The 21786-nt window shown below is 47.5% G+C and overlaps 1 protein-coding gene across 3 annotated transcripts in view; it reads right to left on the minus strand.

Moving 5' to 3' along the window:
- The window catches only part of EXOC6B (exocyst complex component 6B), a 158354-nt gene that overhangs the window by 101929 nt on the left and 34639 nt on the right, over window positions 1-21786 (minus strand). For all 3 annotated transcript variants that reach the window (XM_026847047.1, XM_026847046.1, XM_026847045.1), the window contains exons 3-10: window positions 17189-17272; window positions 16978-17024; window positions 15645-15765; window positions 13214-13285; window positions 12676-12773; window positions 10822-10927; window positions 9534-9643; window positions 3261-3372 (exon numbers count right to left, since the gene is read on the minus strand). In XM_026847047.1, coding sequence (XP_026702848.1) covers window positions 3261-3372; window positions 9534-9643; window positions 10822-10927; window positions 12676-12773; window positions 13214-13285; window positions 15645-15765; window positions 16978-17024; window positions 17189-17272 — 750 coding nt within the window. The remainder of the gene's footprint in view (window positions 1-3260; window positions 3373-9533; window positions 9644-10821; window positions 10928-12675; window positions 12774-13213; window positions 13286-15644; window positions 15766-16977; window positions 17025-17188; window positions 17273-21786) is intronic.

Below are 21786 nucleotides of genomic sequence, written 5' to 3' on the forward strand. Positions count from 1 at the left end.
GGGGGGGGGGGGGGAAGCATTTCCCATGACAGCCACTAATACCACAAAATATTTTTTTTTTTTAATGACTTCCCTACATTCAGCTGTCAGTCAGTGCTCGTTTCAGCACGGCTCAAATAGACCAGGCTTACCAAAAAATGCCATGTCAAGTCACAAGTATTCTGTCTGCTAATGAACCCTAAATAACCCGTATCTTGAGTGACAACGAACAACATCACACTAAGGCATTTAACAAAGAAACCACAAGGTTTTACTTTTCGGAGGGTGGTGTGGCTGAACGCAGATCTCACCCTGGTATCTTTTCAGTTATCATACCCACCATTATCTGCAATTTTCTTAATTCTGCCTTCACGTGGCAACATTAAAGGCAACTACAGAGGAAAAGCCTCTGCTGAAGTCAGTCAACACAAACATTTACGATCCAGAGCAAAACAATCCAGGCTTCCACTTAAGGATCACTGACTTGGAAGCATCATCAGTTCCTGAAGCAGATCCCTTTTTTCCGAGCAGACTGCCATGAATATTTCCAAGGTGCAATAGAAGCAATAACAAAACCTTCCCCAATAACACCTAGCTCAAATATCTTACAGACACAGAAGGCATTACAATGCTCCCAATCGATATAATTTACTGGCTGGAGTATGGTGTGGCAGTCTGCAGTCAAATCCTCTGAAGAGATGATTTTGAAAGACCCACATATCTTGTGAAGGAGATGGATTAATCAGTAATTTGAGCGCTGCAGACACAGAAATATTAAGTAACCCCACAAAGACTGCAGCGCCCAACCCTTGCTAGTGCCATGAGAAAGGGCAATGGTCACAGTTTGGGAGATTCAGCTTGGTATTGGGGAGGAAAAAGAGTCCTTAGGAAGGTGGTGCAGAAGTGGAATGGCGTGCCCAGAGAAGCTGCGGGACCTCTGTTTTGGAGAAATTAAAAGCTGGGTTGAGAAAGTCATGGTTGACATGATCCAAGCGAGCAACGATCCCATTTCCAGGTTGGGCTAGATGCCTCTACAGGTCCCCTCCAGCCAACACTTCCGTGGTTCAGTCGGGTTTCTGTTTTTAAGAAATCAAATTATGATTTACCTGAACTCTGCATGTTTTGTACTTAGTCCATGAAATGTATTACACGTAACTAGGAGGGCGTCTCATTTCTGAATTCCTTGGATTCATTTTGTTCTCGATTTTTGCCTTCAAACAAGCACTCATTTGCATTCCCCCATGTCAGATAGCTCTGACATCAGGACCATGATATATTTTTCCCACAGTTTCAAGTTAATTAAATATTAAACTTCCAACTGCGTGAAATTCCTCCTAAACCTCTTCTCTGATCATCACAATTTACTGGTCCAGATCAGCTATCAAACTTGAAGGAAGGCTCCGACTGCTTTGATTCTCTTTCACCACTTGTCATGAGCTTTCCTGTTCCCTCTCTAGCTCCTTCAAGTTCTGATCTCTTGAATTTGGAGGAGTAAGACCTTGGAGGGGTAAGACCTTCTCAGTAAGGTAAGACCTTCTCATTGGGGTATTCAAATGACAAAAATTAGCAGCATCTCTTTCCCTCTGTGTTGTTGAGGGGTGTCAGGGTTACTCAAAACACCAGGATTATTTGAAGCAGACTTGGTGACAAACTTCCACATCCACTGCTAAGAGGTAGTCCCAAAAATCGGCAATGAAAATTAAACTACAGAGGATAACAGACCAGGCAGGTTGGTACACAGCCTGGTATTACCTTGTCCACTGCTTGGAAGATGACACCAGAGAGTCCAGGAAAGGATGGTGTTGCTTGGTGCAAAGGTTAAATCTGGGTAGTAACAGTTCTGCAAGGTACTTAATATATCACTTTTGACACCAGAACTAAGCTTGTATATGATCTGGGACTCTCCAACTTGCTCTTTAATTCCTGAGCTCCACATAATCACATCAATGTCTTTTCTTAAGTAGGAAGGACTTGAGACACTCAGAAGAAAATGCTTCTCCGTGCTTCCATTTGGACAAAGAGGTCAATGGTTACACAAAGAAAAGAGTCAGGAGGGGATGAGGATGCTCAAAGTAGTTTTTCTTCAAGCAAATTAGAAAAGACTGGTGGTAGAGATAATCCCAGGAGAGAGCTAGTTGTACCTTGGTAAGTGGCAAGGAACAGGAGGGAAAAATGAGAGAAAAGATTTGGAGATGAACACCAGTCTGTGGACACACCATGCCTTTATTAAACTCAAGTTTTCTACGTAGGCTTTCCTTGCAAAAATCCTCTTCAGCTCCAAAGCACGTGAAGAAGTCCCTCTTAGCCTGAGGAAAGGCACCACCTCCACTCGATGTGGACGGCGCCAAGGAACACCTACACCATCCAAACCCAGCAACAGCAGCTGAGGGGACTGTCACACCCGGTTTGCCCTTCCTACACCCAACCGCGCCGTGGGAACGTCTGCAACAGCAGCCAAAGGATCCTTCGGGGGATGGATCCTGCCGGGATAGTGTTACATTCCTCTTTGTGGAGGGAGCCTTGGGAGGAGCGGGAGGGAGGAGGAATCTGCCCCCAGGGAGCAAAGAGATTCCAGACAGGGAGATAAAGGGCTGAGGAAGCATCGTGGGTAACTACATACCACCATAAACTCACTAAACTCCCCAAAACTCACCTCCAGAAGATCTTGACGGTGTCCAGAGAACAGGACACATTTCTACAGCACAATTAAACAACTGCAGCTGTATTAATATTGACTCATTTATTAACAGCACACAGAGGTCCCACTAAGGTATCCAAACTGCCCCGGGTACCACACACGCTCCCCAAACAGCCATGATTTACGAGCATTAAACTTTTCAGAAATCTGACTTTCTGAACAAAAAAAAGTATCAATTCCAAAAAGAAAATAGCAATAGAGAGTTTGTACTGCTGCAGCGTGCTGGAATGGCCTCCAACATCACCTACAGATGGGGATCACTCCCCTATCCTCTCCCAGCTCCCATCTGGCTCCTCTCTGGCACTCCTCGAAGTCCCTTTACCCACCACTTTAATTCAGATATATAATTCTCTGCAAGTTCCAAAGCGGGGCAATTCTAACTGCAACAGCAAAAAACTTTCCTCTTTCTTGCAGTTTCTTTGTACAGCAATGCTCTGTAGCTCCACGATTGTTTTCCAACTTCATATTTTATAATAATGCTCCAAACCAGCAACTCTAAAGGTGCTGTAAGGAGCTCTGAGGGACCAAGCCCCCTTCGTGTCACCCTGCCCTGGAAATGGGTCTCCTGGAAGCTGCGTCCTACCTCCGTCAGCCCAACGTTTTTTCTCTTGATGACGTTCTGTAAACAGTTGCTCAGTGTTCGGGTCAGCAGCAGATTTGTAGATTTTCTAATCATATCGTCAACTTCAGTGGAGCTGAAAAGTAGAATTTAAAGAGAGGTTTGCAAAATGCTCTACAAAATGAAAATCACCCAGTCTCCTTCCCAACCCTGCAATGCCTTATGCATAATCATCCGTACAACGCTTTCAGATGCTGATGTACTAATATATACCAAAATACTGACAATCTAGGCCTTTTTTTTTCTGGTAAAAAACAAACTGAATGTGCTAAACCTACACCCCTGAGCCTCTCCTCTTAGAGGGGCTGGTCCAGCCCGGGTCAGAGCTGCCCGTGGCATCAGCACTAAGTGATGCAGCCAAGCCGTGGCCCTGCACGCAATGTGGGAGCTCCGCGCGTTCAGCACACAAGGGGAAAGGGATGAAAGCCCTGCAACGAGGGGAAAAAAAAAAACAATCAACCCCCCAAAACACCTCCCCCCTCTCAATCTGCTCGCAGCTTTTTCTTTAGCTAAATCACACTGGAAGCTCTTGCAACGTGTTGATGCCCTTTGCCCGATGGTTGCAACCGCAGCGGTGCTGCAGTTTGGGAGTTTGGCTTTCTGCTGTAGCGCCGCTGCCCCTCCACCCTGCACACCAGCGAGGTGTAAGCTCTCCTTTCTGAAGGAAAACCCACCCTAACACAGGCTCCTTTGATCTGTCGTTGGCCCTGCATTAGCCCTGACACCACGGGGCTTTATCTCTGGCAGTGCAGTGACAGGCAGCTGAGGGCAAAGACAATTTCCAACTGGAAGGCTGAGAAGTGTTAATAACTTTAAGGCTCCCGGTAAATCAAGCCCGTGACCTTTTGCTCCTTCTCCTGTTTTACCTGACAAATGGGCCAGATTACAAAGCAGGGATTGACACGAGAAACAAAAGCAAACTTTGCAGTTACCCCAGCGCCGGCGTGCAAGGTGGGGGATGTTGGGGTGCTGCTACTGAGGTGCCTCCTGGTGCGGGGATGGGCGCTACCAGCCCTTGTCCAGCTCAAACCTCACAAATTTCATAGAATCCCAGACTGGTTTGGGTTGGAAGGACCTTAAAGCCCCTCCAGTCCCACCCCCCTGCCCCGGGCAGGGCCACCTTCCACCAGCCCAGGTTGCCCAAAGCCCCGTCCAACCTGGCCTTGAACCCTTCCAGGGAGGGGGCAGCCACAGCTTCTCTGGGCAGCCTGTGCCAGGGCCTCACCCCCCTCACAGGGAACAATTTCTGCCTTAGATCTGATCTAAATCTCCCCTCTGTCAGTTTAACCCCGTTCCCCCTCGTCCTATCCCTCCCCCTGATGACGAGTCCCTCCCCCCGTTCCTGCAGCCCCTTTCAGCCCTGGGGGGTCGCTCTAAGGTCTCCCCGGAGCCTTCTCTCCTCCAGCTGAACCCCCCAACTCTCCCAGCCTGTCCTCACAGGGGGGCTCCAGCCCCCGATCACCTTTGTGGCTCCTCTAGGAAGATGCCATGGAACATTTACAGCATCTAAACTGGGCAAAAGCAGCTGAGGGGACTCTTACACTCGACTTGCGCCTCCTACACTTAGTTTCTGTGCCTATTTTCCGTTGGAGCACATGCCCTGAGCCAAGCCCTGGCCCATCAGTGCCTGACGCTGGGGAAGCAAGACTGAGCCTTCTCCAAGAGCAACCCTGTAGCCCCAGCAGCCTCTCAGACCCCCTCACCCTCCCCGAGCAATGCGCATCCCACAGTCAACGCAACTTTTCAAGTTCTTCAGGACCTTCCTTGTGCTGCTGCACAGGAATTGCACTGAAATCCCCCAAATTCCCAGGAGAAGTGGCAAATACTGCTCCCCGTTTGCATTTCTGAGCACAGTCCTGCTCGGATTTCCACGAGAGCAAGAAGGCTGTGTCTTGCTGCAGCTTTTCCGAGGAACAGCCCAGCTGCACAACTCCCCGTACGCCCAGCGGCTGCTCGCCACGCTGCGCCCCCCAACAGGTTTCTCTAATATTTCCTTCTCCCTGATGTTTAGAAGTCTGCTTTTCTGAGCTACATGCCTGCCAAGGGTTGACCACTGTCTCCCTCCCAGCTGGACACAAGCAGAGCAGGGCCAGCGGCTCGGCAGGACCCAGCTCCTGATTAATTTAAATCCAGTGTCATCAGCCAAATCTTTGTGTGGGTCTTTCCTAGATCATCACTGCTGATCTCTGTGAGTTTATTTTCCTCTTGCTCCGTGGGGGAAGCACGTCCTGTGCCAGCGATGAGTGGGGCTAATGCACTTCACATCCCTGATGGACCCCTTGGCTCCTCCTCGCAGGGTTTTGATGTGTGGTCGAAGGTGATGCATTTGGTTTTTTAAAGTGTGGCATAGAAATCAAAATGTGGGGAGAGAAGAAACCAACCAGTGAATTTTTCTGGTCTTTATACCATGGGTAGGACTCTCAAATAAGGTTTTACTTAAAAAAAAACCAAAAAAAACAAACACCAAAACCAACAAGGCACACACCCCCAGGCTCTCCATCATCCCCCAAGAAGAACCAGATTGTCCCCAGTCCCCTCCACCAGACAATAGCATGGTTAAATATAGAAAGTACAATAAAAATCGAACCCTGTGACGATCTACAGATGGTAAAAAAGACACCCGAGGAGATTTAAAGCAAAGGGTGGTACAAAGGGACTCCGTGACACCAGGGGCAGCTGCCTGCTGCTGCCAGAGCAGCGTGGGAACCAGGGAAAGGGGCTGGGGAGCAAAAAAGGGCTGGACCCACGCTCAGGGGGGTAAAGAAAAAATTGCACAGGGAGCAAACAATACACCAAGCTAGATCTTTGTACAAGCACTGCGGCCCTTTCAGGATTTTCCCTGGGAAATCTTGAAATTCAATATATAAGGAGTCACAGAGCCCGTCCCCAAAGATGGTGGAGGTGCAGAATGGTGAGGTTGGAAGTGGAGCTGGTGGCTGGAGCTTCCAGCATCTACTGAGCCTGAGAAAGGGCAGATGAAAGCCATGGGGGTTTGGACATGAGGTCAGCTTTTCCCACTAAACCAACACAGCAATCAAATAGGTCACGCTGTTTTTTTTTTTTTTTTTTTTTTTTTTTTTTTTTAATTCAAACGTCAACCTGTCATCAGGGCATCGAAATTAAACAAGGCAGCAACTGTCTGGCTGCGTGTATGCCCCAAGATACTCACACTCTTGGCAGGAGAGGGGTGCTGCTGGCCTCGGCCCCACGCCACAGCCGATGGCACGAGGCTGCTGAATCACCAAACATTTTGCAAACTGAGGGTTTGCTTTAACCACTCGATTCAGCTGCAGGAACTTCTCAACCATGATAACCTCCAGGGCATAAAGAAGTAGTGCTTAATAATACTGCTTAGCACTTCTACGCTGCTTTGACTTCTCCAAAGCACTTCTGACAGAGCTTTCTCTGTATACAAGCACCACTGTCAAAGGTTTCCTACTCTCATGTTGTTTGCTGGATGCATAAGCTAGAAAATCAGGTTGTAACTTCAGTTTCATGGTGGGTCACGCAGCCTGGAAACCCCTGGAGTTGGGTTCCAACAGAGCAGAAGGATCTGTGACATCTCCCATGAGGACCACGCACTGAGTAAGGGACACAACTAGAAGAATTCCTTGGATTAAAAAAAGGGCAAGATTTGACCAGGTGCTGGACTGTGATCCCCCAAATCCTCCTCGGTTCAATAGAAGAGGTGAGGGTGGCAACAGGAGCAATGGGTGCTAGCCGTTGCTTTGGCCAGGACTCCCCCAGCTAAAACCAGCAGCTCCCATCAAGAGCCCAGACCAGTGAGGCCAGTTAGCAAGGAGTAATGGTACCAGTCAGTTGCCCGGTGCCAACTCCTGACTGTGAAGTAGAGGTTGGGTCTCGGTTCTCAACACACAAGTAGAAAACAACCCCCCAAATATACATTTATCTCCCTTCTCCTAAAGTTGACTTCCATGGGACCTACTTCATTTAGTTATACAAGCCTCCGATTTTTTATTTTATTTCGAATAACAGCATGTACTTAAATTAGTTTCAACATTTTAAAAATTGTATCCCAAGTGCTTTCAGAATTGGTGCTTTATTTGAAAACAAACAAACAAACCCAAACAATCAAATTCCTGGTAGATAAGAGCCGACATCTCATCCTTCCACCCACTGCTTTCCAAAGATATTCCCTATCTTTCAAATGGGAAATTCCACTGGAAGTGGCAGAAGTCTTCCAGCGGGTGGATGCTTTTAAAGACATCTCCTCAATGAACTCAAAGACATGGTTTTTAACAAAGGTAGAACTGCTGAAAATATAAAGATTTTCTTTCTCCTAATCAAATTAATAGAGCCAAACCAAAAAAAAAAAAAAAAAAAAAACCACAAAAAAACCCTATAAATGCACACTAAGCTCCAAATTTTCTTCAAATACTTGAAAAGCAAAGTAACTTTCACAAGAATATCAACATAAAGGAGAACACTCTCGTCCAACAAATACAAGGAGCTAGCTTAAAAAAATAATTAGAAAAAAAAAAAAAATCCAAGCTACGTTTTCTGCCATAGGCTCTGTTCTTCAGGAAAAGACCGCAGAGCATTTAAGCGAACTGTCTGGGTTAATGACAGCTGATGTCCCGTATCCCATAGCAGTAGTCATGACCTTCAGGCCCCCCGTGACTGACGGGCTGACCCCAATCACTCCAGGGTGCAAGGTAAATGACAACCAAAGAAGAAAAAGAAAGAGAAGAGAAAGAAAACTTGCTGCCGGCTTTGTAGCCAAGCTTCCTAATAAAACCTAATTCAAGCTGTCAGGGTGAAATGAAGAAAGTGTCAACAGGGGTTTTCAGAGAAATATTCCAAATGTTTGGCTAGAAAAGCCAAGCGCTGGGCTCCCTTCCCCCAGCCCAACACCCCTCCTCAAAAAGGCCTGGAAAATCCAATGTCGAAAGGAATTTTAATAACATGTCCGGGGGGATCCCTGAGGAGGGACCCAAGGGGACACTTTTCTTCCCTTCCCTGACAAACCCAATCATCTCCGTAATGGTGAAGAGCACAAAACTCACGAGGGAAGTGCCAACGGAGGGGTTCGGTGAAACCAGCATCCGTGTGAAATCGGACCGTTCTGTCGGCTTTAGAAACTGAGATGTTTAATGGTGACCCACGGGTTAAGAGCCCTGGGAGCCACCAAAGAGAACAACCTGCCACCAGTGAAAGGTTGAGATTAAACGTGGGGTGAGAAACATCCTCTGCTTCCACCTCGACCAATGAGCTCCCACGTCCTCCAGCAGAAAACGGAGAGAAAGGGCCTCTCCAAATTACCATCCCTCGCACAAAGGAGGAGGATTAAAGCCCTGAAGAGCCTCGTCTAGGCGCTGAAACAGCTCGTGAGTCCCCAGATCTTATCTCTTATCTTTGCACCAGCACTGGGGCAGCGTCCAGGGTCAGGACACGGAGCTGCCAAGGGAGGTGAAATCTCCCCCACCCCCCCAGTCTAAGCTCTCCCTACAACGATGCTGCAAACAGAAGGGAAGAAGGATCCCTCCTTCCAGTCAAAAAAATCTCGTTATTAATTTATATAATTCTACCAAGACATTACTGGGTGCAAAAAGAAAGCATCAACTTGCAGTTTCTGGTGAATATATTTGTTTTCCAATCTCACTCACATACACACGGGCAAAAGCAGCATCAAGGCACCTTGGGATGGAGAAGGGAGGGTAAACACATGTAAGATTTTGGAGGTTTTAAAATAAAAATCAGATTATTTGTATATAAACTCCCACGGGAAACAAGGAAAACAAAACCCCTAAACCAGCAGCCGAAACTCATTAACACGCAGGGCAAATCAAAACCTCAAGAGTTTTCCTGCCAACGCGCTCCTGGAGGGACAATCGGGGGAGGCCACGGGGAGGCTGCAGATGTTATAGCAGGCACTGACCCGATGACAAGTGGACATCACTGTCCTTCTCGAGACAACCAGATTCATCTATTTAGTACAACTGACTCAGAAATATCTTGGAGGAAACAAGCCCCTCACTTTTTATCCAGCTAATGTGGTCCTAGGCCACCTTTCCCTACAGCTACTTTTGAAGACTTGGCCAGCTCTTTGCGTATGAAGGATGCCACCACTCCAAGGAGGCCACCAGCCACCTCCAGCCTCCGTATATCCAACCCGTTGAGCAGCTGAAGAACAAAATTTATATTTTAAACCTTTTGAGATCTTTCAGTGCAGACAAAACCTCCATGTTACAACCATCAGCGTGCTCATCCCCCTACCTCAGATGAAGGTCTTCTGAAAACTTCAGGCAGGCGTAGATGAATTCCTTAATCTGATTGTAAACTTTAGGCACAAACTCAGAAAAGGGGAACTTCTTTGGAAACGGTTGCTGTAAAATACAGGAGAGAATTCAAATCGAAGAGCAGATATTTAACAGGAGTGACGACTGCTTTCCAGCAACGTGTTCCAAGCAGTCGAATTAATTTTAGTATTTAGCTAAGTCCAGAAATAAAACAACAAGCCAGCATTTATTGTATATTATATAAACATTTCAGCCAAGTGAATGACCAGATAATCACTTACAAATGGCACGCGGGTGCATAAGGGATTTAGAGTCTGAAACGGGCTGGAAGGAAACTTGCAGCTAGGAGGGGGCAGGCAGCACACAGGACCCTCATTCCCTCTCCCAACTCTCTAACTCCTATGAAAAAACCCCGTTGGAGAAGTCCTTGACTTTTCTCTCCCACCGGGCACAAGGCGTTTTGCTGGGGCACCTCCCGCAGTCACTGCCCAAGGTAAGCACTTGCTTACGACACCAAAAGCCGAGAGGAAACGCACATCCTCCACCAAATTTTTCCAAGCAGCTTTTGCTCGTAGCAGACACACGGCTGGGAGGTGCAGAGAGGAGCACTAAGCTGGACCCCGGGATACAGTTCTGAGGGAAGGACACAGACTCTCTGAAATCTAAACGCTTGACTTGGAGTGAAAATCCCTCCCAATCCTAATTAAGTTCACCAGGCTTGGAGCTCGCTGGCTGCCAGATGTGGAGCAGAAGGCCAAGCAGGCTTTTAAGGGACACTGGCTAGGTCAAATTTGGCTACGCTTAGGTTTTGCAAGCACACACTTCTGCAAACGCCAAGATATACCACTTGGTTGGGCTTTTTTAAAAAAAAAAATAGGAGATTAAAACAAAGGTTAATAACGCATTTCATAAAATGGGAATAAAACACCAATGGAAGCAGATATTTCTAGTCTCCTGTCTACTGCCAGCACTGCTCAGCAGCGACAGTACACTGCGAGCTGAAAATACAATCGATGAGGTATTGCCATGCACACTTTCCTCACCCACACCAGGAGAAATGCATCACAAGTGAAATATATTTGTTCTTTTCCCCTGTTTTGTTTTTTTGTTGTTGTTGTTTATTTGGTTTGGGGTTTTGGGTTTGGGTTCGTTTTTGAGGCTTCTGTTTGCAGTTCTCAACGCCACCAGCAAGGGTCGGGGGGGCAGGGGGGGGCGGTTCCTGTCCCAGCTGCCATGCCGTACTGCTCCCCAAGTTTCAAGGTTACCTTTTCAAGTTCTGCATCCTGGAACGGGAACTGTCCGACTATTTTCTTATAAACCTCTTCATTCGTCACTGGGATGGGACTGTAGTTATCTGAATCAAGTATATTTCTATGAAAAGAAAAGTTAGAAAGACAGCTCTGTGACGACAGGCCAAGCACAATTTTGCAGATTTACTGCTCAGTCAGGAAGCTCTTAAGAAGTAAGCCCGGTCTAAGATGTGATCCCATGGGCCTAAACTTCTCCCCATGTTTGTGACTGTTGAAATCATCTTTGCTGCAGCTGGACTCAATGATCTCTCCCAGCTCCCCAGCTTCAGCCTCTGTAAAGCCACAGCCAGAGCTTAATGGTAATTTTAGTCCAGACTGGAGCTTCAGCAGCCCCAGGTAAAGCCCAGCTGAGCTTCAGTCCTGCCTGATTTGAGGAAGATGGATATTGAGCTACCAGGGCACCGACAATCACAGAACCCCAGAACCACTCAGGTTGGAAAAGCCCCTCGGGATCACCAAGTCCAACCCTCAGCCCAACTCTGCAAAGTTCTCCCCTACCCCACATCCCCCACAGCTCATCCCAACGGCCCTGAAACCCCCCCAGGGATGGGGACTCCCCCCTCCCCGGGCAGCCTGTTCCACTCTCGGACCACTCTGTCTGGGAAACATTTTCTCCTCCTGCCCAGCCTGACCCTCCCCTGGGGCAGTTTCCAGCCGTTCCCTCTTGTCCTGTCCCTGATCCCCTGGGAGCAGAGCCCAGCCCCAGCCTCTCTGCAATGTCCTGTCAGGAGCTGCAGAGAGGGATGAGGGCTCCCCTCAGCCTCCTCCTCCTCACCCTGAACACTCCCAGCTCCTTCCCTGGCTCCTCACAGGATTGATTCTCCAGCCCTCCTCAGCCTCATTATCCTCCAGCACCTCTTCTCAGTGTCCCACACTCGGAGACTCCTCGATCCTCCTGGGATGTCGGGAGGACCATCACAGGACGAGCCAGTGGCTCCAGAGCACAGTGTGGGGCCCGGGATAAAATATCCAGCCCTACCTGCAGGTGACTGCTCAGCTCACAGACGTGGATGTGGCAGCAGCAGAGACAGGGCACCGATGTCCCAAGACACACGCGGCTCAGTGCCGGAGCAAAGGGCACAGAAACGCTGCAGCAACAGCAGCTTCTGGCATGGACTGGCAGCGTGAGCTTGGTAATGAACACATAACCTTATCCTCCTGGATGGAAAACTTCTGTTCCACACCGATGTATTGCACAGATCTCACCACACACAGGATCCTCACAACTGAATTTAAACTGCCTCTCCCTGGTCCACAAAGAGCCCAGGTTGAAGCTTAACTGCTGCCCAAAATTTAAATATAAGCTTGCTACTAATCTCCCAAAAGATTTTATTTACGGGCCAAAACTACTCTCTAAGGTACATCTCATGAGTTTGCTTAAAGATTTTGTCTTCTGGGGAGCGGCTGGGGGAACTGGGGGGTTCAGTCTGGAGCAGAGGAGGCTGAGGGGAGACCTCCTGGCCCTCTGCAACTCCCTGCCAGGAGGGGGCAGAGAGGGGGGATGAGTCTCTGGAGCCAAGGCCCCAGCGCCAGGCCCCGAGGGAATGGCCTCAAGCTGCCCAGGGCAGGGTCAGGCTGGCTCTGAGGAAGGATTTCTGTGCAGAAGGGGCTGTTGGGCGTTGGAATGGGCTGCCCAGGGCAGGGGGGAGTCCCCGGGATCCCTGGAGGGGTTGAAGAGTCGGGCTGAGCCAGCGCTGAGGGATCTGGGGGAGTTGGGAACGGTCAGGGGGAGGGTCATGGTGGGGCTGGAGGGGCTGCAAGGGCTTTTCCAACCCAGATGGTTCTGGGATTCTATAAAGACCTTCTTACCTGAAAACTCCTGACCATTTCTTCAGCAGGGTTTCACTATACTGGTCTTGGATCTCCAAGAGCATGTCAAAGAGCTGGTTCACTGGGAAGCCATATCCCTGCAGTAGGGTGGGAGAAGAGAGAAACTTCATATAAGAAAAAGCCACTAACAGGCAGTTGAAGATTATTTTCCCTACTTAATAGGGAGCACATGGGCCAATTCTCCCGTACCACCACCACAGAGGTGGATGCTGCTGGTGGAAGGATTCAGGCAGTGATTTACTGCGGTAGTAGGACCGAGGGCTATTAAAGGCTGGGCTGGGTGCGAGCCGGAGGCATAAGGGCTTGGCAAGGTGGCCAAGGCTTGGTCCTCACCCTCGGGCTGGCCACCCCGCATGCAGTGCGAAGCAGGCTGTCCATTGGGCACCGCAATTCGTGCACCACCATGCCAAAAAAAGAAGTCAAGGTCACATCAGGCATTTCACCTCGCTGACGGACACCGTCTGTGAGCAGCACAACCACTGAGCAAGACCAAGAGCGGTCGCCAACATCTGCATACCTGGAGTGTGTCTGCAAAGAGGACAATGAGGTTCTTCAAGTCTAACACCAGGCTCGGGTCCGAGCAGTAGGACTGCAAAGAAGGGGAGAAATTAAAACACGTTTTTAACTGCAGCACGCGGGAAAAATATTGCCCTCGGCGCTCCCGTGTTATCACTTGAGTGATAATAAATACATAGGCACGCCGTGTAGTCTTATGATCTGCAGCTTTTATCCTGAAGCCAGGCCCTAACGTTGCACAGGGCGAGGGAAGGCATGCTGATAAGGGTATCTCTCCTCGTAACGCGCCGCTCTTGAGGCTCTCCATGATGAATAAGGATTTTGGTTGCTCTAGAGATACCTGAAGTGTCTCTAAGATTACCCAGGAGCTGCCGGGGAAGCGAGAGGAGATGAAGCAAATCAACGCGCTGTCATACCAAGACGACAGCAGCGCCTCTCATTTAATATTTAGTGTGTTGTGTCTGACGGTAATGAAGCATCGCAGCGAGGCATCCCCGGGCCCCGTGCAGAGGCTGCATTGCTAAGTGGTTCAGGCTGAGAAAAACAGGCTGCATGCCTATATTTCAGCAACATTAATGGTCAGAGCGACAATATAAGTATTTATTGCGGGTCAGGACACTGCTCAAAACCCTCAAGACACAACTCAGTGTAGTGACAGGGCTGATCGTCCCCCCAGAGTCACCCCACGTTACCCACAGGCTTCGTGTGCTCTCTGGATGCAGCAGACAACTGCCCTAATGCTGAAATATGTAAAGTTTCAGACAGAGTCTTACCAAATATAGAATCAGTGATCATAAGCTGGAAAGAGAAACAGATTTAAAGCTCACTGGAAACTCAAGGAGGAATGACTCCATTAATCAATGTGAAAGACTGGAAGAGACACATTTTCCATTTCACTGTCCAAAAAAGAAAGTCAGAAAGAAAGATAATGCCCTAAAGCTATCAGAAGTGATAAAAGATGTCCCTGTCTGCAGCAGGGGAAGAAAAATCCAGGGATAAGTTTGGCTGAAAAACAGCCTCACCAACGTGAGGGCCCTCCACCAAGACTCAACGGCAACACGGGGTGGACATCACTGGTCTATATGGGATGAGCAGTGCTTAGAGATAATGGTGACGGCCACAATACAGCGCTGAGAAATTATGTAATATTTCCTGATTACTGAAAAAAAAAAAAAACAAACCCTCTCCCGGCAGCCACTTCACGTATTAAGTTTGGCATCACTTAAACCAACTGGTCATAGCAAAGAGGGCGGTAGAATTGAAAACGCCATGTTTGTGCCTGGCTTACTCTCACGGCTTTCAGCTAGCAGACAACCCTGCTTAAAAAGAAAATAGACACAGGTTTACAACCTAACGGGGTGTACATCTCGGTGTTTATCCCCTGTTGTAACACAGAAGTTTAAGAGGAAGGGAGCAGCTTTCCAGTCAACACTTTCCCTGGAAGCCTCTGCGGTCCCTCATCCCAACAAGCTCCAGGTCTACCACCTGGATTATCCCCAGGAGCACAGAAATGCAAAACTCAGGGTGCTCTGAAGGAAGCAGCATATTGTGGCTCCAGGCAGAAACTGGAGGGGTTTCTCAGCAAAGAGCAAGGCCACCGTTATGACTTGGGCACGTCCCGCACCGACACAACCCCGCAGCACGCGCGGGCTCTCAGCTGGCCCTGCCTTCCAGGAGCAGCAGTGATTCAATATTCTTTTTTCCTGGAGAAAATGGCCCAACAATTTGAACACGAACTTGTGGAAAGTCATTAATGCTTTCCCTTTTATGGTCAAATGCAATTTTTTCATCCCAATAACCAACACAGCTTTCAGCTGAAGCAGTACAATATTATACCAGGTCACACAAAACTGGAAAAAAAATTGTATATTTTTTGCAATTGGCTTTGGATTTTATTTTTTTTTTCTCGAGCAGAGAAATACCAAAGCGATAAGGATTTTTTCCAAACTTCTTTCAGTATTAAAAACTAAGAAATCTATTCAATGTCTTTTTACACCCAAATGATTGGTAGTTTGATAGCAGCCTATTCACTGCCATGAACTTTAAGGGAATATCAAACAGGGTCATACTTCAGCGTGCCGAATTGATGCTTTTTCCCCCCAGTTTTCCAGGATAAACCAACTCCCTCTGCTGGTGCTTTTCAAAAGTGAGCAGCGAAGTAACGGGGAAAAATATCAAATCATTATTTTCTTCTTTAGAGTCTCCCAAAACATTGAGAGTTGTGTACGAGGAAATGAGGCGCATCAAGAGGAAAAAAAAAATAAATGCTGAGGAAAGGTTTTGGGGCAAGAGCAGCGTATCTTCATGTTACTGTTTTAAGCGGGGTCATTGGCAAAGAGGCAAAACAAAGACTACTACTGTAAAAGCCAATTATTTCCAGCATGTCAAGTCATACTCAAGCAACAGTTGAGCAGCCCAAGGCTTTTACTTACTGAATGTGTTCTTAGTGCTGCAATAGTTTTTGATAACGCCATCTCCCACAGCTCATCAATATAGGCTCTATTTACCAAGCCCTGCGTTGTGTGCAAGATGTGATCTTCCACTACAAAAAACCTAATGGAGAGGAGAAAAATCGCACTGTGGTCAAAAGTTACAGGTTTAGAGACATCAAAAGTGAATCTGGGAACACCCTGGGTGAGGGGATACGTGGCATCCACAAACCTCCAGAGCAAGCTCGGGTATCTGTATCAAATATAGCCACCCCTAAGCACTTTATTCACCTATTTTTAATGTTGCAGTGCTTTATAGGATATTTCGATGTATTACAGGAGCGAGCTAAAACACAGTTGCTCTTAGTAATGCAACTCTGTGTATATACAAAGACAGAATTTCCCCTCTTGGAGTTCTCCACCCCGTTATTTGCACAGGAACCGCTGATTAAACTCCGCTCCAGCCAGCAGCAATCACGTTAGAATTGGTTAACTGCAGGGAAAAACACTGTCACTGCAGGGAAAAATACTCTCTCGCACCCAGACACGCGACACACTCACAACCATTTAAAGGCAATCAGTTCGCTCCGATCCCCAGTTATCAAACGTACTGGCTAAAAGGAAACTGTGTTTTTCAGGGAGCGAGCGTGGCACTGCACATTTTAAACAGCAACACACAAAATCTCAGCTCTGTTTCACCAGGGAAATTCAGTCCGGGAGCACGGAGCGGTGTACGAAGGTGAGAAGCAACATGTTGCGTTTGTGATGGTCGCAATTAGAGGTTGAAAATTATTATCGTTAGCTGAAGAAATTTCAACATCCATCATACCCTATCTGGGCTAGATTAGCAGATTTTTTGCCTCCTCTTAGAGTTTGGCTGATTTTGGAAAACTCTGGTCAAATTAGAGCGCAGTAATAAGCAGCTCATGGGAATAGAGGCTTGAGAATCACCTCCTTTACCAGGAAAATAATCAAAGAATAATTATCAAATATTAAATAATTAGGGCAGAGGGCCTGTTCATCTCATTAGTGAGGCAAGTAGATGCACATAGTCCACAGAGATTATTTATCCTCAAATTCCCAGAAATGCACTTGCTGGTACAAGAGCTGGCAGGTTCCTCCACGCTAGTGACACAGCAAAGTACACGGGTGCTATAAAATACACTTGAAAACACTTTAAAAGCCCAAACCGCCTTTTTTTTTTTTTTTTTCCTGTTTTGATTCCCCTTAAAGGACCCTCAAACAGATCAACATTCCCTCCTCTCTCTCTTTTTGGGTGCCTCAACAACACCGCACGCACATATTTAGCGAGGATGTATATAAAAAGAACACCTACCCTACAATTTGATTAAAATACTTCCTGTAGCCGTCTAAAGTTTCATGCTGCAACAAAGAAAAAGTGAGCGAAGATTAAAACAAAGGCGGCCAAGAGCAATTGGAAATAAATTAAGAGACCACCCACCAGCAACAGCATGCCCAGAGATAACCCTCCGCGCCTTTTACTCGGCGGAGCAAGTTTGGGCGCTGCAAGCAAAGGGCCATCGTACCATGTTTGAAGGAGGCTGCAGGACCAATCTGGCTTGTTTTCTTCTCTGTTTCCTGTAGTAGTTCTCAAAGGTTTCTCGAGCATCCTGGGAAACAGAAGAGATTAATTCAAGTAATTATAATGGTTTGCATTACCTATTATCTTGCAATATCCTGTTATTTACTGTTAAATTGCGATATACTGCTTTTAAGATGCAAATCTCCTACTCCTCCAGCATATCCCGCCAACACTTTTTTGCAAACTGCGATCCAAATACCAGATGACAAAGAGTTTATTCCAAACACCAAGTCAAACAAACCCCAATTGCTCAGATATAAAAGTCCCCCCTGGATAGTTCTGCACCCGTCTTCCCCCATCGCTGTGCAGATGCGGTATGTGGAAGCGTGCAACTAGCTTCTGTACTGGACCGTAACGTGGACAAACATCACATTTACTTAACTGTGAGGGCAGTGAAACAACCAATTTCTAGTGTTAGCAAAAAGAAAGAGGGGACAAAACGCCAGAAATTCTTCCACTGACTCGTGGGTGCAGAGCGAGGCAAAGCCACAAACATCAGGGAATTTCAGAAAAAAAAGTGCTTGTGTGGGTTATAACAATTCATGAGACCGGTCTATATAGTCGGGGAAAAAATAAAATGGGTTTTTTTGCTCATTTTCTCCCAGCTTTACTGGGGGTCTGAGCCTCCAGAGGAGAGCTGGTTAACCCAAAAGCTGGAGAGCTGAGCTGCCCTCCGCCCGGGCGCTGCGGCGGGGGCCTGAGCCCCCCCTCCTCCGGGGGCTTTGGCTGTAGGTGGCTTGTTTTACCGAGCCAGGCTACATCTGAGCATCCCCACCCAGGCAACAAACCCAGGAGGATCCTCAAATGCCACCGACCTGCTGAAGCGTTCAGATGTCCGCCTACCGCCCCCGTCCCCTAGGCTATGTGAAACCTTGCTGGTTTATCCCTGCCTGTTCCTCCCTCCTCCACGCCCGCGCTGTTTTATGTCTGAAATTGGATTATAAATACTTCAGAGAAGGGACAGGGTCTTGCTTTGAACTGTTCTGAGCAAAAAAAAAAAAAAAAAAAAAAAATCTCATTTGGAATTCACAAAACAAACAACACGCAACAACAAAGATCACCCGAGCAAGGCACCAGACATCAACCTTCTCTACTACAAAAAATAAATGAATTAAAAGAAAATCCTGATGCTAATTTAATGATTCTCCAGCTCCTATGGTATTATACAACCAGGCTGCCTTAGGATGCCCTCAGGTAAAGGGGTCTTATGAAATGTCTGCGACGAGCCCTTGAGGAGCTGTAGCCTGACTTGCTCCTTGTCTTCTACAAGCTGGAGCTCAAGGCTTAAGCAAAAATTCAGCCTTGCTGATGTACCCAGCAGCTCCCCACCGGGTCCTGCCCTTCCCAACAGTGCTAAAATTCATCAAAAAAAAAAAAAAACCACCTTCTTGTGACCACGCACATGCAGATTTATCCCGTGGATTTTGTTTCTGAATTCTATTTTTGATCTGAACTGAGTATTAGGGGGTGCACAGGACGAGCAGCTCCCGACCTACGCCGAGAACATCCAGCTGTCAGCGGCGCCAACATCCCAGTAAGGGACAGGGCTGGGTCCGGTGTAACTCTGAGCCTTTCTCCTGCAATCAAGTTAAGCTTCAGCTTGAACCTACAATTCATTTGACATTTTATGAAAGTTTTTCAGAAGCAGAAACTATCTGGGAACCAGCATTCCCAGGTCATGTATCTTCTCAGTGCTCTCCAAAGCTGTTTCCCCTTGGAAAGGGAAGGGTCATGAGCTAGAAACCAGTGATCTACAGGTTAGACCAAGAACAGGGAAGAGTATTAAAATTTTTATCGAGCTAAGCACTAGCCCCTGCAGAGGACCTACAAGCAGGGAGCTCTGACCAACCTTTGAGCTCCTCTCCCAGGCCTGGGAGCCCCTCAGGATGGTGTTACCCATCTCCTCTCAATTTTGGCGGTGCCACAGGAGAACCAAGACAGGACGGGCTGTCCCACTCCCACCCCGCCACCGATGGGACCGCACTTTAGATATCTGTTAAATCCCGCTGTGCCTCGACTCCCAAAACCTACACAAAAAACCCAGATTATCTGCCCCCTGACCGTGACAGCAACTCATCTTTGGCAGCATGACCGAGATCTTTGAGTGAAGCTACTCACGAACCACCGCTACCCATGAATCTATGGTGCAAATTCGAAACTGAAGGTGGGGGTTTTTTTCCCCATTTCTTTCATATATTAATGTATCGCACCACCTACGGCAAGAGCAGAGCGAGGCTCAGGCACAGCGGCCAGCACAGCCACAGTGGCAGTCGGTCGCTCACGCCAGCCACCACGTTTATGCAACATCACACGGAAGTCAGTGAGTAATTAATTCCCTGTTACCGAACACGCCGAAGCTGCCGTTTCCCCAAGCTTCACGGGTGAGATTTTGTGGTGACCTCGAGGACCTGCTGGAAACCTGGAAAGCAGCTCATCAGGAGCAGGGGGCTGGTCTGAAACCAATCAGCCCTTTTAAGACCAAATCTTGAAGATTTCTGCTCGGCCTTTGCCACAGCGCTTCAGCTCAGCTGAAATCACTTTCCCTCCTCCCTCCAGCTGAGCTCCAAGAGATCCTCCCGGCTCACCCCACCCTCACCACGCATTTCTTCAGGGAAGAAAAGCCAAAAAGTCATCCCACACGTGGCTCTGCTTCCAGCACAGCTCTGCCCATCCTCCCATCACCCCGCTGGCCTTATCCTGTAGCGGTTCACCTCGTTAAAAAGCTTCTCCATTTGATGCGTCCACTTCCCCACCAGCTCCTCAGGAGCACCCACAGGGATGGTGGAGGTCACCGGGTGCTGGGAGAGGCAGAAGACACCAGGTGGTGGGGGACAGGGCACGTCCCCACAGCCAGGAGCCAAAACCCTCCGACCTCATCATTCAGCTCCTTCGGCACTGGGGACAAACCACAAGTCAGGTTTCTATCCCCGTTTTACTGTTGTCTTTGAGGAAGATGAAGCATCTGGACCAACCTCATGATATTCTCTGAAAAATTAAACTATTTTGGATCGTGCTTTTAGAGGAAAAAATGTTTTCCACAGACACAAGAAGTGATCTGAGCTGGCGATATCGCACAAAGGATTCACTATAAACCTGCCCCTCGACCTTGGAGGGGAGCCCCTTAAGCCTCACAGGGTGCTTAGAAGGTTTTGGGTGCCAGGTCCTCCTTGTTCCAACCCCAACAAAGGGCTTTTACTGTAGCAGAAGAGAAAGAACAGCAAAACCCTTTGAAATCATTCCCAAAAAAGAAGAATTGTAGACCATTTTAACAGTTTCCCTAAAATTTATGGCCTAGAGACCTGCCAATTTGATCAAAAACATCTCCCTCCCAATGCATTGTTCCCTGTATTTTCTTTCTTGAGACTTTTTTGGCCACCCCAAGAATTAGGGGACTCTCTTATGAGAGGCTACTCCAGCGAAACGTTTCTCCTCCCCTAAAAATCTCTCTTGACAGTATCCACATTTTTCTTGCACACAATATCATCCTTTTCTCTTAAGTGCATTCCTCCATCATCTCCCTAGATCTTTTCATCAGTCACGTATTATAGTTTCCTAAAAATGAGAAGTCTTTCTTCCCCTTGGTGGCAGATCTAGCTTAGACCACCCAGTTTCCCACATTTAACCTATTTAAGACTATTCAGTTTACCAGGTCTTCAGCTAACATTACTCCTCTGTACTCTTTATTTTTAAATATTATTTTCCAGTGGGAAAAAAAAACCCAACCAAAAAGAAAAAAAAAATACAAACAAACATTAAACCACACAAAACCAGTAACCAGAACAGACTACGAGACCCCGTGTTTTATAGACTACTCATCTGAAACACCAGGTAGTATTTACACTTTGATCCCGTTCTCATCTCACAGCCCCACGCCTGGTGGTTTTTCATATTTAACCAATCCCGTCCTTACCTTTGGTTTTCAAACATGATTATTTTGGGATTTAAATGTTGGACACAAGGTATCGTGAGAAGTGACTTGGGAGAGCTTCACTAAGCCACTCGGGCCTCTCGTACACCAGCATCTGCTTGGGCAGGGACCTGGCTGAAGAAAAGATTTGCTCCAAAATCTCCTGAAGGATTTTCAGCACTGCACCCAAGCTGAACAACATCTTCATCAACCAATGCTTTGAGAAAAATACCAGATGGAGCTGACCTGAAGGAAAGTTCAAAGTAGAGCCATGCGTGCATGTGCCCTGCTCTTGGTCTACACATCCCCTTGGTGGGAAACAATCAAACTTTTTTTTTGGTTTTCCCGTTTCCTAAAAGCACCTATTTTAGGCTGTAAAGATGCATTGCACCTGCAACGCTCCTCTTTTTCAACCAAATTAACGATGCACGTGCAGATCTCAAGCAGCACGTGGCAGGTTTGAGAACAAGGACCACTTGGGAAAGACTACTGAAGGAGCAACTCCCAGCCCCAACTTCTCGTGGGCTTCCAAATCCACCACCGACCCTCTGCAGAAGCAAGAGGCTGCTAAGACACATCATTACAGAGGCAGCATCCTCGCTCCTTCTGGGTTTCTTGTGAGCTCAACACGTAAC

Source organism: Athene cunicularia (assembly GCF_003259725.1).
Source record: "Athene cunicularia isolate RWA chromosome 4 unlocalized genomic scaffold, athCun1 chr4_part1, whole genome shotgun sequence".
Lineage (NCBI taxonomy): Eukaryota > Metazoa > Chordata > Aves > Strigiformes > Strigidae > Athene > Athene cunicularia.